At 43.0% G+C, this 15,521-nt stretch overlaps 1 protein-coding gene across 9 annotated transcripts in view; it reads left to right on the top strand.

The window, feature by feature from the left end:
* DCLK2 (doublecortin like kinase 2) overlaps positions 1 to 15,521 on the top strand; it is a 228,084-nt gene that overhangs the window by 143,829 nt on the left and 68,734 nt on the right. For 6 of the 9 annotated variants that reach the window (XR_011561284.1, XR_011561283.1, XM_070770127.1 and 3 more), the window contains 3 exons: positions 8,535 to 8,610; positions 9,958 to 10,066; positions 12,218 to 12,275. Coding sequence is in view for 6 of the 9 variants with exons in the window: in XM_070770127.1 (XP_070626228.1) it covers positions 8,535 to 8,610; positions 9,958 to 10,066; positions 12,218 to 12,275 (243 nt within the window). In the remaining 3 variants the exon portion in view is untranslated. The remainder of the gene's footprint in view (positions 1 to 8,534; positions 8,611 to 9,957; positions 10,067 to 12,217; positions 12,276 to 15,521) is intronic. The other 3 variants (XR_011561285.1, XM_070770124.1, XM_070770126.1) reach the window with 1 other exon arrangement.

Here is a 15,521-nt window from a genome sequence, read left to right as displayed (position 1 = left end):
ACTCTCTACACAAGTGTATCTGCTAGATTCTGTTCACATGCTTCTTTTTATGAAAACCACAATGAAGTAGGGACCAGCATTAATAGAACTATTTTTGCCTCTTTTTTCCCCCTGAGAATTGCGTGTTTATGAACAAAAGTTCACAATTTTAATATAGCATTTAACATTTCTCTTTAAATTTCATAGAAATAGTAATAATCCACTTGTCAAAGAAATTTACTGTAGGACACTGACTTCTTTGCTAAAAATGTGGAAAGCTGGCATGTCATCAGATGTACTCAGTTTGCCAGGAATGCTCTTTTAAATGGTGCTAGCAGTTGAGGGCACTTTATAGATTTTTTTTTGCTCTGTTTTCAAGTCTTTTTTTAAAGTTCTTAGCAGAAGTGGATTCTGGTGCAGTTTCCTTCCTTCCTTACTCATAAAACTGGGGCTGCTGCCGCCAGAGAGAAGGCCAGTGGTGGTGGAGGGCACAGAGAATGCACTCTCAGGGTCTTCGGTGTTTTCCATCACTTCCCTTCTTCACCCTCTATGACCTCATCAGGAGACAAGTCCCCTCTTCTCCCCACCTCTAACATCAGTGCATCTTTAAAAATATATATATTTATTTATTGGCTGTGCTGGGTCTTTGCTCCTGTGCACAGGCCTTCTATAATTGGAGCGAGCAGGGGCTGCTCTCTAATTGTGGTGGGCAGGCTTCGCATTGTGGTGGCTTCTCTTGCGATTGCGGGCTCAGTAGCTGTGGTGCACAGGCTTAGTTGCCCCAAGGTATGTGGGGTCTTCCTGGACCAGGGTTTGAACCAGTGTCGCCTGCACTCACAGAGAGATTCTTAACCACTGGACCACCAGAGAAGTGTATTGCATCTTTTTGAACCAGTTAGTAATTATGGAAAATATCTTGAAAGAGTCCAGATGCTCCCTACCATCCCCACCATCCGTTCACACTTTACTGAAGAGCGTCTCGTTCACACGCAGCACCCAGGCAGCGTCTTCATGCTGTCTCAGCATCCTGGCTGCTGATGGAAGCATGAAACACATTAGCATTTTAAGAGATTTTAATAAAAACATTTAGTTGGACAATAGAAACAGGACAGGTTTAATCAGGAATGCTGTATTTTATTCTCTCCTTGCTTCAATAAGAGAATAGTTCTCTTGCCAGGGACTGGAAAGTCCATACATTCTGCCTGGTAAACGGAGGGGATTTTGTAGTCCTTGTTTTGCCCTTCTGTTTTCCTTCCTCTTTGTCTGCATGTCTCTCGGGGCACCAGGAGTGCCTTATATGTAACAATGGGCACTTCATGTTTGCCAGGGATCTGTCCAGAGATCTTGGTGAATACCCAGCTTTTCTTGGCTTCTTGAGCACCAGGCTGGGAGGTCAAACTTAGAGGGTAGAGGTGTGATTTAGGTGTGCCAAATGCAGACTCGTGATGTAGCGAAACAGCTCCCGTGCACGGGTTACAAACCATCAGAAAGAACCGCATTCTGGAACAGTGAGGTTTCCAGGAAGGGTTTTGCATGTACACATATGCCTCTTCATTAGACTGTAAACTTCCAGGCTCTAAAGACCGTAGCCCTAATCTTTGCATCCATTAAAAATCCGGCACTGGTTGTTGCTGATGGAGGGAACGAAAACTGTCCCTGCATCTAATCATGTTCTGTCTGTTGAGCTGTGTTATAATGTTATGATTCCCTCATTTTTTGTATGCATTTTCATTTTCCTCATGAAAGCTTTTTTTTTTTCCCCAAGTAAAGGAACATGTTTGGACAGGTAATCAGATATGTCACTTCTGTTAGCTCTCTTATTTTTTAAATGCTGGAGGTTTAGCACTTTGAAAAAATGTATCATTCTGTTGGAGAGTTTAGAACACTGCTCTTCCTGCCATCAGCCTTTGCTGAGAGAGTGCATTTCCTGGCGGTTTAGTGAGACCTTTGTCAGATACAGGTGGAAACAGCCCTTTGCATTGCCCTGCGGCCTCACGCTGTCCCCGAGCCGCCTCTCAGGCCCGCGTCAGCCTAGTTCTCGTTTTGGTCGCTACGCTGTCAGCTTCCACCCCCGGCTCTGTATCCGGGTATCTTTTCTGCCCCTTGCCACCTCTGAATCCCAACACCAACCAAGTTTGTAAGCGCTGGGAATCAGGATCGGTGTGAATGAGAATTTAATCAAAAGAAACACTGAGAATGTGACTGAGGTTGATGGGAATTCAGTCAGTACTCCAGCGAGTCACCCGTCCGTGTGAACATGTACAAGGAGGTAAAGATGCCTGCATTTTTTGCCTCTTTCTCGGACTTCTCTCTTAGAGAGCCCTTGAGTCACACAGAGCACATCAGTTTGTGATGAACTAACTTAACTCACATAGCTCAGGGAAGAGACCTGTGAGAAGAGGGTCACCACTTCCAGGAGAGCTAAGCAGGCAGGCCTAGAGGAGAGCAGGGCAAAGGCAGGCAGCGGCGGAGGTGGGGTCTGCACCCCGCACACTCCCCAGGCTCTGAGTGCTAGGAAGGGAGGTGCTTCCTGCCCAGTGCCCAAGGCCAGACCCAGCCTGCTGTGCCCCGAGGGTGTGGGGCAGCCCCGTCCTGGGTTGTGAAGTATAGACAGGCAGGTCAGCCAGGCCACTGTTCACTGCTGCTCCCCCGGGCATCGACAGTCCACCCCCCCCGTCCCTGTAACCTAGAGGTGAGCTGAGATCAAAAAGCATCTTTCTGTTTACCTTTTGAGATATGAAACTTCCCCCCAAATGACGTTCTTCTTACCTTTATTCTACTAAGAACCTGTTGTTCGGTTGCTCAGTCATGTCCAACTCTTTGCTATCTCTTGGACTGCAGCACGCCAGGTTTCCCCATCCTTCACCATCTCCTGGAGCTTGCTCAAACTCATGTCCATTGAGTCGTTGATGCCATCCAACCATCTCGTCCTCTGTTTTCAGTCTCTCCTCTTGCCTTCAGTCTTTCCCAGCATCAGGGTCTTTTCCAACAAGCCAGTTCTTGGCATCAGGTGGCAAAAGTATTGGATCTTTAGCTTCGGCGTCAGTCCTTCCGTGAATACTCAGGGTGGCCTGGCTCTAGGTGAGTGATCACACCATCATGGTTGTCTGGGTCATTAAGGTCTTTTTTGTATAGTTCTTCTGTGTATTCTTGCCACCTCTTCTTGATATCTTCTGCTTCTGTTAGGTCCATACTGTTTCTGTCCTTTATTGTGCCCATCTTTGCATGAAATGTTCCCTTAGTATCTCTAATTTTCTTGGAGAGATCTCTAGTTTTTCCCATTTTATTGTTTTCCTCTATTTCTTTGCATTGATCACATAGGAAGGCTTTCTTATCTCTCCTTGCTATTCTTTGGAACTCTGCATTCAGGTGGGTATATCTTTCCTTTTCTCCTTTGCCTTTCACTTCTCTTCTTTTCTCAGCTATTTGTAAGGTCTCCTCAGACAATCATTTTGCTTTTTTGCATTTCTTTTTCTTGGGGATGGTCTTGATCACTGCCTCCTGTACAGTGTTACAAACCTCTGTCCATAGTTCTTCAGGCACTCTATCAGATCTAATCCCTTGAATTTATTCATTTCCGCTGTATAATAGTTAAGGATTTGATTTAGGTCATACCTGAATGATCTAGTGGTTTTTCCTACTTTTTTCAATTTATGTCTGAATTTTGCAATAAGGAGTTCTTGATCTGAGCCATAGTCAGCTCCCAGTCTTGTTTTTGCTGACTGTATAGAACTTCTGCATCTTCAGATGCAAAGAATATAATCAATCTGATTTCAGTATTGACGATCTGGTGATGTCCATTGTAGAGTCTTCTCTTGTGTTGTTGGAAGAGGTGTTTGCTATGACCAGTGCGTTCTCTTAGCAAAACTTTGTTGGCCTTTGCCTTGCTTCATTTTGTACTCCAAGGCCAAACTTGCCTGTTACTCTAGGTATCTCTAGACTTCCTACTTTTACATTCCAGTCCCCTGTGATGAAAAGAACATCTTTTTTTTTGATGTTAGTTCTAGAAGGTCTTATAGGTCATCATAGAACCATTCAGCTTCACCTTCTTTGACATTAGTGGTTGGGCTTAGACTTGGATTACTGTGATACTGAATGATTTGCCTTGGAAACAAACAGACCATTCTGTCGTTTTTGAGATTGCACTCAAGTACTGCATTTCGGACTCTTTTTTTGTTGACTATGAGGGCCACTCCATTTCTTCTAAGGGATTCTTGCCCACAGTAGAAGATGTAATGGTCATCTGAATTAAATTTGCCTGTTCCGGTCCACTTTAGTTCACTGATTTCTGAAATGTTGTTGTTCACGCTTGCCGTCTCCTGTCTGACCACTTCCCATTTACCATGGACGACATTCCAGGTTCCAATGCAATATTGTTCTTTACAGCATTGGACTTTACTTTCACCACCAGACACACCCACAGGCAGGCGTTGTTTCTGCTTTGGCTCAGCCTCTTCATCCTTCTTGGAGCTTTTCTCTGCTCTTCTCCAGGAGGATACTGGGCACCTACCAACCTGAGGAGTTCATCTTTCAGTGTCATATCTTTTTTGCATTGTCATACTGTTCATTAAGGATCCAGTTGATATGAATTTAATTTGGATTTCTTATTTCCTTGAGTGACAGTTTTCAATCTAGCAAGTGTTGGATTAGAAGAGAGAAGTGACTTGGAGTGAATTATATAGAAACATCTCTTATAGCCATTGTACACTCAACAATTCAAAAGCCTTTCTCATACACTCATTTCAAGGCCCTATGTTAGGCGTTTAGAGGAAAAATACTGATAACTAATGTTGAGTTAGTGCTACACATCGTTGACTGTGCTAAATGATTTATATTGCTCCTGTTGTTACTTAGTCACTCCGTCATGTCTCACTCTTTGCGACCCCATGGACTGTCGCCCACCAGGCTCCTCTGTCCGTGGGATTCTCCAGGCAAGAATACTGGAGTGGGTTCCCATGCCCTCCTCCAGGGGATATTCCCAACCCAGGGATCAAACCCAAGTTTCTTATGTCTCCCGCATTGTCAGGTGGGCTGAAGACCTGAGGGTTGTTCTGTTGGTTCCGAAGACCCAGTGAGGTTCTGGGATCCTAGGGTCGGAATGAGAAGTCTCCTCTGGTAGAGCTGCTCTGGCAGTAATCGTGGCGGGGGGAGACTGGCAGTGACTGAGGCGGCCTCTGGTGGCGTTGTCAGAAGCTGAGGACCACCGGACTGGAGTGGCTGCCGTATCCATGAATGCTGCAGGGAATGTGGTGGTTTTCCTTCCAGCTTCCCTTCATGCCGCCTTCTGGGGCTTGGTTTTTAAATTCTAACTTTTAAACATTCTAGCAGGAATTCCTGCTGAATTTGGAATTGCCTTCAGTTTTAGCAGGGGAAAAAAAACAGGAAACAAGCAAAAAGGCTAAATTTTGAAAAACTTTGTCCGTCAATGACATGTGTTATGAGGAAAGAGTGAGTGAGTTCTGAGGAGCCAGCTGTTCAGCCACCTGCAGTTCTCGTCAGGTGAAGGTGGTCAGAAAGGGACACACACACAGCCCCACGTTTCTGCAGGACCACTCACCTGTCGGAGTGCAGGACACGCACTTAGGAGAGGCGCGCTTATTCCTCGGGGCAGCGCTAATTTGGTGCATCTCAGCGCTGGTTTTCAGTGGCCTTGGGTTTCCTAACAAGACACACCACTCCTGGTTTTACCATCCACACAGGTATGCTTATGTGAAATCTGAGGAAATAGCTCAGTTTTTATATGCCTGTCATTGCTGAGGCTTGTGTTTTATCTCCAAAGAACTTCTGGATGATCCTGTTTGAAGGAATGTTGTAAGTATTGGGTTTTCCTGGATTGAATGAAACTCAGACTCTGTGAGGTTTCCCACTTTACCCAAGTGGATTTCAGGTCTCCAGATCGCGGGCCATGGGTGGGTGGGTCCCTGCCCTGGACCTGTGCTGGCTGTGTTTTTGTTTAGCAAGTGTGAATTGAGCGGTGTGTTCCCCCAGCCCTGTGGTGCACACAGGGAATGCAGGGGTGAAGAAGGCACAAGCGTGTAAACTATCAGCAGCAAAAAATACCGGAATTACTTCTTAGTGTTTGGTAAGACCTTTGACCATGTAAACTCCTAAAAGGAATACTATTTTTTTTTTTAAGAAAAGAAAGAAACTTAAGAAAGAGAAAAGATTGGGTTGGGAGGTGTAATAGCCCTTGGAAATTATGAAAAAAAAATTCCATAAGCCTACAGAATAATAAATAATACATAAAATAAAATAATAGTAAATAATGATGCATATTTTATCATTTGATGCATTTGAACTGTGGTGTTGGAGAAGACTCTTGAGAGTCTCTTGGTCTGCAAGGAGATCAAACCAGTCAATTTTAAAGGAAAAGGAAATCAATCCTGAATATTCATTAGAAGAACTGATGTTGAAGCTGAGGTTCCAATACTTTGGCCACCTGATGCAAAGAGCCGATGCATTAGAAAAGCATCCCCTGATGCTGAAGATTGAAGGCAGGAAAAGAAGGGGATGACAGAGGATGAGATGGTTGAATGGCATCACCTACTCGATGGACATGAGTTTGAGCAAGCTCCAGGAGATGGTGAAGGAAAGGGAAGCCTGGCGTGCTGCAGTTCATGAGGTTGCAAAGAGTTGGACACGACTGAGCGACTGAACAACAACAATGACAAGCGTGTGTGTCGTAGGCAGAGCCAGTTTACCTACGTGTGCTCAGTTGCTTCAGTTTTGTCTGAGTCTTGTGACCCCATAGACTGTAGACTGTCAGGCTCCTCTTCATGAGATTCTTCAGGCAACAATACTGGAATGGGTTGTCATTTCTGACTCCAAGGGATTTCCCCTGCCCTTGTCTGCCAGCATTTCTTGCATTGCAGATGTAATCTTTACCTACTCAGCATCTGGGAAACCCTTTTCAGTTTCAGTTCAGTTCAGTCACTCAGTCCTGTCTGACTCTTTGCGACCTCATGGACTGCAGCATGCCAGGCTTCCTTGTCCATCACGAACTCCCTGAGCTTACTCAAACTCATGTCCATTGAGTCAATGATGCCATGCAACCATCTCATCCTCTGTCGTCTCCTTCTCCTCCTGCCTTCAATCTTTCCCAGCATCAGGGTCTTTTCAAATAAGTCAGCTCTTCGCATCAAGTGGCCAAAGGATTGGAGTTTCAGCTTCAGCATCTGTCCTTCCAGTGAATATTTGGGATTGATCTCCCTTCAATCGAAGGGACTCTCAAGAGTCTTCTCCAACACCACAATTCAAAAGCATCAATTCATCTGCACTCAGCTTTCATTATAGTTCAACTCTTACATCCATACATGACCACTGGAAAAACCATAGCCTTTGTTGGCAAAGTAATGTCTCTGCTTTTTAATATGCTGTCTAGGTTGGTCATAACTTTCCTTCCAGGGAGTAAGCATCTTTTAATTTCATGGCTGCAGTCACCATCTGCAGTGATTTTGGAGCCCCCCAAAATAAAGTCTGTCACTGTTTCCACTGTTTCCCCATCTGTTTGCCATGAAGTGATGGGACCAGAAGCCCTGATCTTAATTTTCTGAATGTTGAGCTTTAAGCCAACTTTTTCACTCTCTTCTTTCACTTTCATCAAGAGGCTCTTTAGTTCTTCTTTACTTTCTGCCATAAAGGTGGTGTCATCTGCATATCTGAGGTTATTGATATTTCTCCCGGCAGTCTTGATTCCAGCTTGTGCTTCATCCAGTCCAGCATTTCTCATGATGTACTCTGCATATAAGTTAAAGAAGCAGGATGACAATATACAGCCCTGACATACTCCTTTCCCAATTTGGAACGAGTCTGTTGTTCTGTTTCCAGTTCTGTTGCTTCTTGACCTGCATACAGATGTCTCAGGAGGCAGACAGGTCAAGGGGTCTGATATTCCCATCTCTTAAAGAATTTTCCACAGTTTGTTGTGATCCACACAGTCAAAGGCTTTGGCATAGTCAATAAAGCAAATGTAGATGTTTTTCTGGAACTCTCTTGCTTTTTTGATGATCCAGTGGGTGTTGGCAATTTAATCTCTGGTTCTTCTGCCTTTTCAGTTTACCAAAAAATTTAGAGATATTTGTGTTAGACCGGGACTTCAGCTTTTTGTTAGGTGGGAACCTATCATTTAGTTTTATCTTTTATTTCCCTGTTTCCTAGTTAAAAAAAAAATCCTGATGATGCTGCAGAGGAATTCCTACTGTCTTAGGATGGTAAAGGAGTTGGTTGGGCCAGGGCTGCTGTCTGGGTATTGAACCCTCTGGAGGGTGTTGTGCTGTGGGTGACTACCTTGTTCATCGAAGATGCCATGAAAGTCTCCTTTTCTTTAGGTCATTGAGATCAAAAGTAACACAGTATCGAAGAGGAGCACGGTGTCAGTTTTCATGATACCAATTGAAAGTCCTGTGTCTAAGGGATTGTATCAGTGGGACTGTGTATAGGAAGAAGGGTGAGATGAGAAGCAAGGGGATGCTACCTCTATTTCTATATGATTCTATGCAGAAACTTACCCACAGAGTCGATAGGCTGAATAAATAACGAGCACTGTCCTTTTGCAGCAGGTTTCTGCACATGGCCGATCTTCTTCCAATGTCAACGGAGGGCCTGAAATTGATCGTTGCATGAGTCCTGAAGGTAGTTCTCCATGTTTGCTTTTTTGTAGAGGAAGCCATCCACGTGAGCTTGGTGGACCCCACACCCACGTGTGCTGTGTGGTGGTCTCTCTAAACAGCCAAGAGATCATGACCCCAGTTAACCTTCTCAGCCTTAGTTGTCAGGGGTCACATCTGTGTTAATTAAGCAATCCCAATTTCAAATTTTAGTTCTGGGTTTCCATTATTTTTCCTTAGTGGAAATCTGCTGGGAAAGATTGAGGGCAGGAGGAGAAGGGGACAACAGAGGATGAGATGGCTGGATGGCATCATCGACTCGATGGACATGAGTTTGGGTGAACTCCGGGAGTTGGTGATGGACAGGGAGGCCTGGCATGCTGCGGTTCATGGGGTTGCAAATAGTTGGACACGACTGAGTGACTGAACTGAACTGAATCTGCCTACAATTCCTAAATGTAGATTTTCGTTTTTCTTAGATAATGTAAGTAGGCTTTTTTCTTTGATGTCTGCTGTGTACAGTCTACTTGGGGATGCATTGTAAAAAGTGGTCAGTCTTAACCACTTCCTCTTCCTGCCCCTCCCCCCACCTTCTTTTTGAGATAACTTGGAGCCAGAAATTGGCATTAACTTAACTTAATTCATGACTGGCCAGAATTTTCTTTACTAGAAAATCTTGAGAAAAAAAAATGTCTAAGATTAAATCCCCACCATCACCCACTTCCCCTTTCCCCGGAATTGACAAAAAATTTACAGTTTTAGTTAGACTTCCCTATTACCCAAAGTTGACCACTTATTTTCAGCTGATGTTTCAGGAATTTGTTCAGTTCAGTCACTCAGTCGTGTCCGACTCTTTGCGACCCCATGGACTGCAGTATGCCAGGCTTCCCTGTCCATCATGAACTCCTGAAGTTTGCTCAAACTCATATCCGTTGAGTGGGTGATGCCATCCAACCATCTCATCCTCTGTCGTCCCCTTCTCCTCCTGCCTTCAGTCATTCCTAGCATCAGGGTCTTTTCCGATGAGTCAGATCTTTTCATCAGGTGGCCAAAGTATTGGAGTTTCAGGTTCAGCATCAGTCCTTCCAATGAGAATATTCAGGACTGATTTCCTTTAGGATGGACTGGTTGGATCTCCTTGCAGTCCAAGGGACTCTCAAGAGTCTTCTTGATTTTGTTGGTTTCTGATTCCAGCCAACAAGGTTAAAAGGAAATTGGTGATTTTGGTGTTTTATTAAGAAAATATGCTCAGAGGATTTTTAGTTTTACTATAGATATAGAAGTGCATTTAGATTTGTTATTTTACAAATATGTAAACATCAAGGTGAAATGTGACGTGTTCATTAGTATGTGCGTTTATCCTTTTTTGCAGGTGTGGATGGACACAGGTGCTCTGAGTCGTCGACTCTTCTTGAGAAATACAAAATTGGGAAAGTTATTGGAGACGGCAATTTTGCAGTCGTCAAAGAGTGCATGGACAGGTGAGGGAAGATAATCGCTTGTTCACTGATGCGTACATTTCTGCTTTGGAATTTATTCTTACCCGAATGAACAGAAGGCCTTCTCAGAGACTCCACCCTAGGGATGAGTGGTTTTGCGTGCTCACAGGCAGCTTGACTGTAGCCCTCCAGGCTCCTCTGTCCCTGGGATGTCCAGGCAAGAATACTGGAGTGGGTTGCCATGCCCTTCTCTAGGGGATCTTCCTGACCCAGTAATCAAACCTGCATCTCCCTCATTGCAGGCAGATTTTTTACTGTCTGAGCCCTTCCCCATAACATAAACCAAATATTGCCTAGGATTTCTAATGAGCCTTTAGAAGTCATATTTTAGATGCCTGTTGCTTGGGCAACAGTCTGTGTACCAGAGCTAAGTAAAGGAGCTTGGAAGACAAGGAGCTGCTTTCTATATCATATAATGAACAGCAAACCTCCACCAAAGATGTAGCAAAACAGAAAAACTGCAGTTACCAGAACTTTCTGGAAAACTCACCTCCTGCCCACCCCGTACAACAAAAATTACCACTTAGAACAGCTAGAAAAACAGCCTGTAAGTGCAAAGACTCTAATCTGAATCTTTTCCAGTTTTAATATTGTTTACCATTTGAGAAATCAAGACCTTAAAATAAGGCTGGAAAAGCAGAAATATTATTTTAATATGTGCAAAAGTTGGCTGTTTCTGATCTTGAATAAAGTCAGAACTCATGTATTCTGAACTACTGATAATATGAAATTAAATATTAAATGAGGGGGTGGCTCAGACGGTAAAGCGTCTGTCTACAATGCAGGAGACCCGGGTTTGATCCCTGGGTTGGGAAGATCCCCTGGAGAAGGAAATGGCAGCCCACTCCAGGACTAATGCCTGGAAAATCCCATGGTCAGAGGAGCCTGATAAGCTACAGTCCATGGGGTCGCAACGAGTCGGACGTGACTGAGCGACTTCACTTTCACTGCAGGGATTAAATGAATTAATACAACTATAGCATGAGAACAAAGCCTGCCACAGGTGTGCTGTAGTAGATTTTATTTTTTTTTAATGAATCGTATTCTTTCCCATTTCTGTCTGGCTCATGGATGAGACCTGATTCATCTCTTAAAGTAGAAAGCAGGTTTATACTCTGTACGCATATGTGTGAACACGACCGAGTGACTAACACACTATATATACATGCATACATGCATGCTGAGTTGCTTCTGTCGTGTCCAATTCTTTGCAGCCCTGTGGACTGTAGCCCGCCAGGCTCCTCTGTCCCTGGATTCTCCAAGCAGGGATACTGGAGCGGGTTGCCACCTAGGCATTGAACCCACATCTCTTAAGTCTCCTGCATTGGAAGATGGGTTCTTTACTGCTATATATACCATATACTAATTTAGATAAAAGTTATTCTTCCAAGGTAGGTCATCAGTGTGTACTATGGCCCCCTACCAAATGTAGCTTGTATTGGGAGAACTAATGCATTCCAAGAATACCAGTGTTTTTTCTTGAACTGTTCTCTTGAATTCTGAAAGATGTATTTTTGGCATGTTCAGCTTAAATGACGTTAAAGGTGATTAAAGGTTAAATAACATCACCCAGATTCTTGTGTCCAAGGAAATGATGTCTCCAGTACCAGCCTGGGGTGTTTAGAGGTGGGGGTGGAATGGCACCAGATCGTCACTGGAGTTTTGACTGAGAAATGGATAGTGAAAGTCTAAGGACTTTTCAGCTTTGAATTGTGGCCTGATGGACTAATAGATTCATGTAAAGATGTTGATAAAAGAAAATTTTCTGTTACTTTGATTCATTTTTCTAAATTTTATTCTGTCTCCTAAGAGAACTATTTTTGAGATTTAAGTGTGGAAAAATATCTTTCGTCCAGCTCTGATGCAACAGAATTGAACTATTTTAAATATGTGAGTTACTTAGTAATATTGTAATGATTGATATTTATAAAAGGAGATTGATAGTGTGGCTTTGTGGGTTTTTAAAAAATCTTTTTGGGGGTATTTTTCTCCCAGACCCCAGTCACTCAGCATCCTCTCTGGGGTATAGAGGAGGAAGCCAGTCTTTCTTCCCAGAGTCTGCTGTAGAGGAAATCAGGAAGGATGGTGTCTTTGATGTATGTCTTTAAATGGCCTTCCTCTGTTTATTCATAGGTCAACCGGAAAGGAGTTTGCCCTGAAGATTATAGACAAAGCCAAATGTTGTGGAAAGGTACAGTATATGTAACTATTTTGTGAAAGAAACTGGAAACACTTACAGCTGTTTACTGTGGTGAAGGAATTTAAGTGGCAATTTGATAAGCTAAAAACAGGAATTAACTGCTGGTAGTACTCGGGGAAACCATATCAAGCTTTTTTTTCCTGCCATTTTTCTGAAACCTTAATCCTAAAACAGTAACTTGATTTAATCTTTGTCCTAACCATCAAAAAATGTAAGTTCTCTTCTCTGGGAGATGGCTATTTCAGAACCTAGTAACACAAAATTGTGTCAAGAACAGTGAGGGGTCTGAGACTTGACCCTACTTTCAGACTAACAAATTAGCCTTCTAGCTTGATAGATGTGGCAGAAGACACATTCCTGGATCAGAGACAAGAAAGCACTTACTCACGGCATAGCAGGTAGCGTGAGCTCCGTGCTGGCATTGGTTCCTCTTAATTCCCAAGGCCCATAGCAGGTTTGTGTCACAGTGGAGGATCCCAAAGCTTAGGAACCCCCCAGTCTTAGGATGGAGCCACCAGTATCCTCGCTAAGCTCTGCCTCAGAGGAAGACATGTTACCGTGGTCAGGAAGCAGATGTGGCCTCCCGGCCAGGGCAGACACCGTCTTTGTGTTCCAAGCATGTTTGCTGTACAGACATCCTTGGAAAGATAGTAATAACCAGAGCTGATGCAGGATGTACACACACGTGGATTGTCTCTCCAAGTGGATGAACTTTTTTATCTGTCCCCCTCTCAAGATCCAGTTGGGGGAAAAAAAAAAAGATGGGATGCTGCTAGATTACTGGTATTTTAACTATGTTTGAAAAGATAAATATTCTCTAGTAATGATGACAAAGACCTTCTTAGGTTCCTTTCTGGTAGCTAGCTAGCAGGTGAGAGAGCAGGCTCTGGTACTCACAGCCCGCTCGGAGCTCCTGGCACTGGAAATGTGGCTAGTCTGAACTGAAATGTCTGCTAAGTGTAAGCACAGAACAGATTGTGAAGACTTAATCCTCAAAGAAGAATGTAAGATACTTAATGTCTTTTGTATTTGATCACATGTTGAAATAGTAGTATCTTGAATATTTGGGGTTAAATAAGTCATAAATTTTACTTGCTTTTTATATTTTTTTAGCATGGCTACTAGAAAATTTAGATTTACATGTGTGGATCACGTTGCTGCTGAAGAACACTACTCTAGACAGATTGTATTAAGTTTAATCATGTGTCTTCTTGCTGTGTGACCTTGGAAAATTAGCCCCTCTGTGCCTCTGTTTCTTCCTAATAACTAATAAAATGCAGTTATTAATAATATTTAAGATATAAGTTATTGTGAATCAATTAAGGCATGTAAGATTTGTAGAAAAGTACCGGTATATAGCAAAAGTTTAACACATGTTAGCTGTTAATATTATTAATAGGCCAGAGGGATTCAGAACTTATTACTAGGAGGACTTGATGTGACAGTAGTGGTCTTATATTTATGGAACTCGTAAAACTATTCTTCATCAGACATTTACAAAATTGTGGATTTTTAACTGAAAACCTAAAATAATTTCGGTAAAATTTCTCAGAGCCCCAGAATGTAAATCCAATAGGCACATTTGTCATACACTTTTTTTTCTTTTTACTACACTGTGACAGCTAATGTAGCAGAGTCTGTGCAAAATGCTCTCTTTTCTTTGAATAAGGTTTTTCTAAATTTAATTTTCTTTAAATAATTCTGTGTGTTTTTACCTATCGTGCCGACAATCTGATTACATTTTCAACTGCTGAGACTTTTCTCCATATGGAAGTGGGTGTTACTCTTAGTATCTGATATTGTGTGATTTAAGCAGAATGTGTCATAATTTGGGGAGCCAGGTTCTAAACAATTGAATTAAAGTATTTCTTCATTAAAAGTTTAAAAATAATTATGATGGAAAGAATACTGTTTACCTGATTAAAATTTAAGCAGCTTTCTCAGTTCAGTTCAGTCACTAAGTCATGTCCAACTCTTTGCGGCCCCATGCATCGCAGCACGCCAGGCCTCCCTGTCCATCACCAACTCCCGAACTTCACTCAGATTCACGCCCATCGAGTCAGCGATGTCATCCAGCCATCTCATCCTCTGTCGTCCCCTTCTCCTCCTGCCCCCAATCCCTCCCAGCATCAGAGTCTTTGCCAATGAGTCAACTCTTCACATGAGGTGGCCAAAGTACTGGAGTTTCAGCTTTAGCATCATTCCTTCCAAAGAAATCCCAGGGCTGATCTCCTTCAGAATGGACTGGTTGGATCTCCTTGCAGTCCAAGGGACTCTCAAGAGTCTTCTCCAACACCACAGTTCAAAAGCATAATTCTTTGGTGCTTAGCCTCCTTCACAGTCCAACTCTCACATCCATACATGACCACTGGAAAAACCATAGCCTTGACTAGACGGACTTTTGTTGGCAAAGTAATGTCTCTGCTTTTTAATATACTGTCTAGGTTGGTCATAACTTTCCTTCCAAGGAGTAAGCGTCTTTTAATTTCATGGCTGTAGTCACCATCTGCAGTGATTTTGGAGCCCCCCAAAATAAAGTCTGACACTGTTTCCACTGTTTCCCCGTCTATTTCCCATGAAGTGATGGGACTAGATGCCATGATCTTAGTTTTCTGAATGTTGAGCTTTAAGCCAACTTTTTCACTCTCCACTTTCACTTTCATCAAGAGGCTTTTGAGTTCCTCTTCACTTTCTGCCATAAGGGTGGTGTCATCTGCATATCTGAGGTGATTGATATTTCTCCCGGCAGTCTTGATTCCAGCTTGTGTTTCATCCAGTCCAGCGTTTCTCATGATGTACTCTGCATATAAGTTAAATAAGCAGGGTGACAATATACAGCCGTGAAGTACTCTTTTTCCTATTTGGAACCAGTCTGTTGTTCCATGTCCAGTTCTAACTGTTTCTTCCTGACCTGCATACAGATTTCTCAAGAAGCAGATCAGGTGGTCTGGTATTCCCATCTCTTTAAGAATTTTCCACAGTTTGTTGTGATCCACACAGTCAAGGCTTTGGCATAGTCAATAAAGCAGAAATAGATGTTTTTCTGGAACTCTCTTGCTTTTTCGATGATCCAGGGGATGTTGGCAATTTGGTCTCTGGTTCCTCTGCCTTTTCTAAAACCAGCTTGAACATCTGGAAGTTCACGGTTCACATATTGCTGAAGCCTGGCTTGGAGAATTTTGAGCATTACTTTACTAGCGTGTGAGATGAGTGCAATTGTGCGGTAGTTTGAGCATT

The sequence above is a fragment of the Bos indicus genome, chromosome 17 (assembly GCF_029378745.1).
Source record: "Bos indicus isolate NIAB-ARS_2022 breed Sahiwal x Tharparkar chromosome 17, NIAB-ARS_B.indTharparkar_mat_pri_1.0, whole genome shotgun sequence".
Classification (NCBI taxonomy): domain Eukaryota; kingdom Metazoa; phylum Chordata; class Mammalia; order Artiodactyla; family Bovidae; genus Bos; species Bos indicus.
This window is presented reverse-complemented; position numbering and strand designations above follow the sequence as displayed.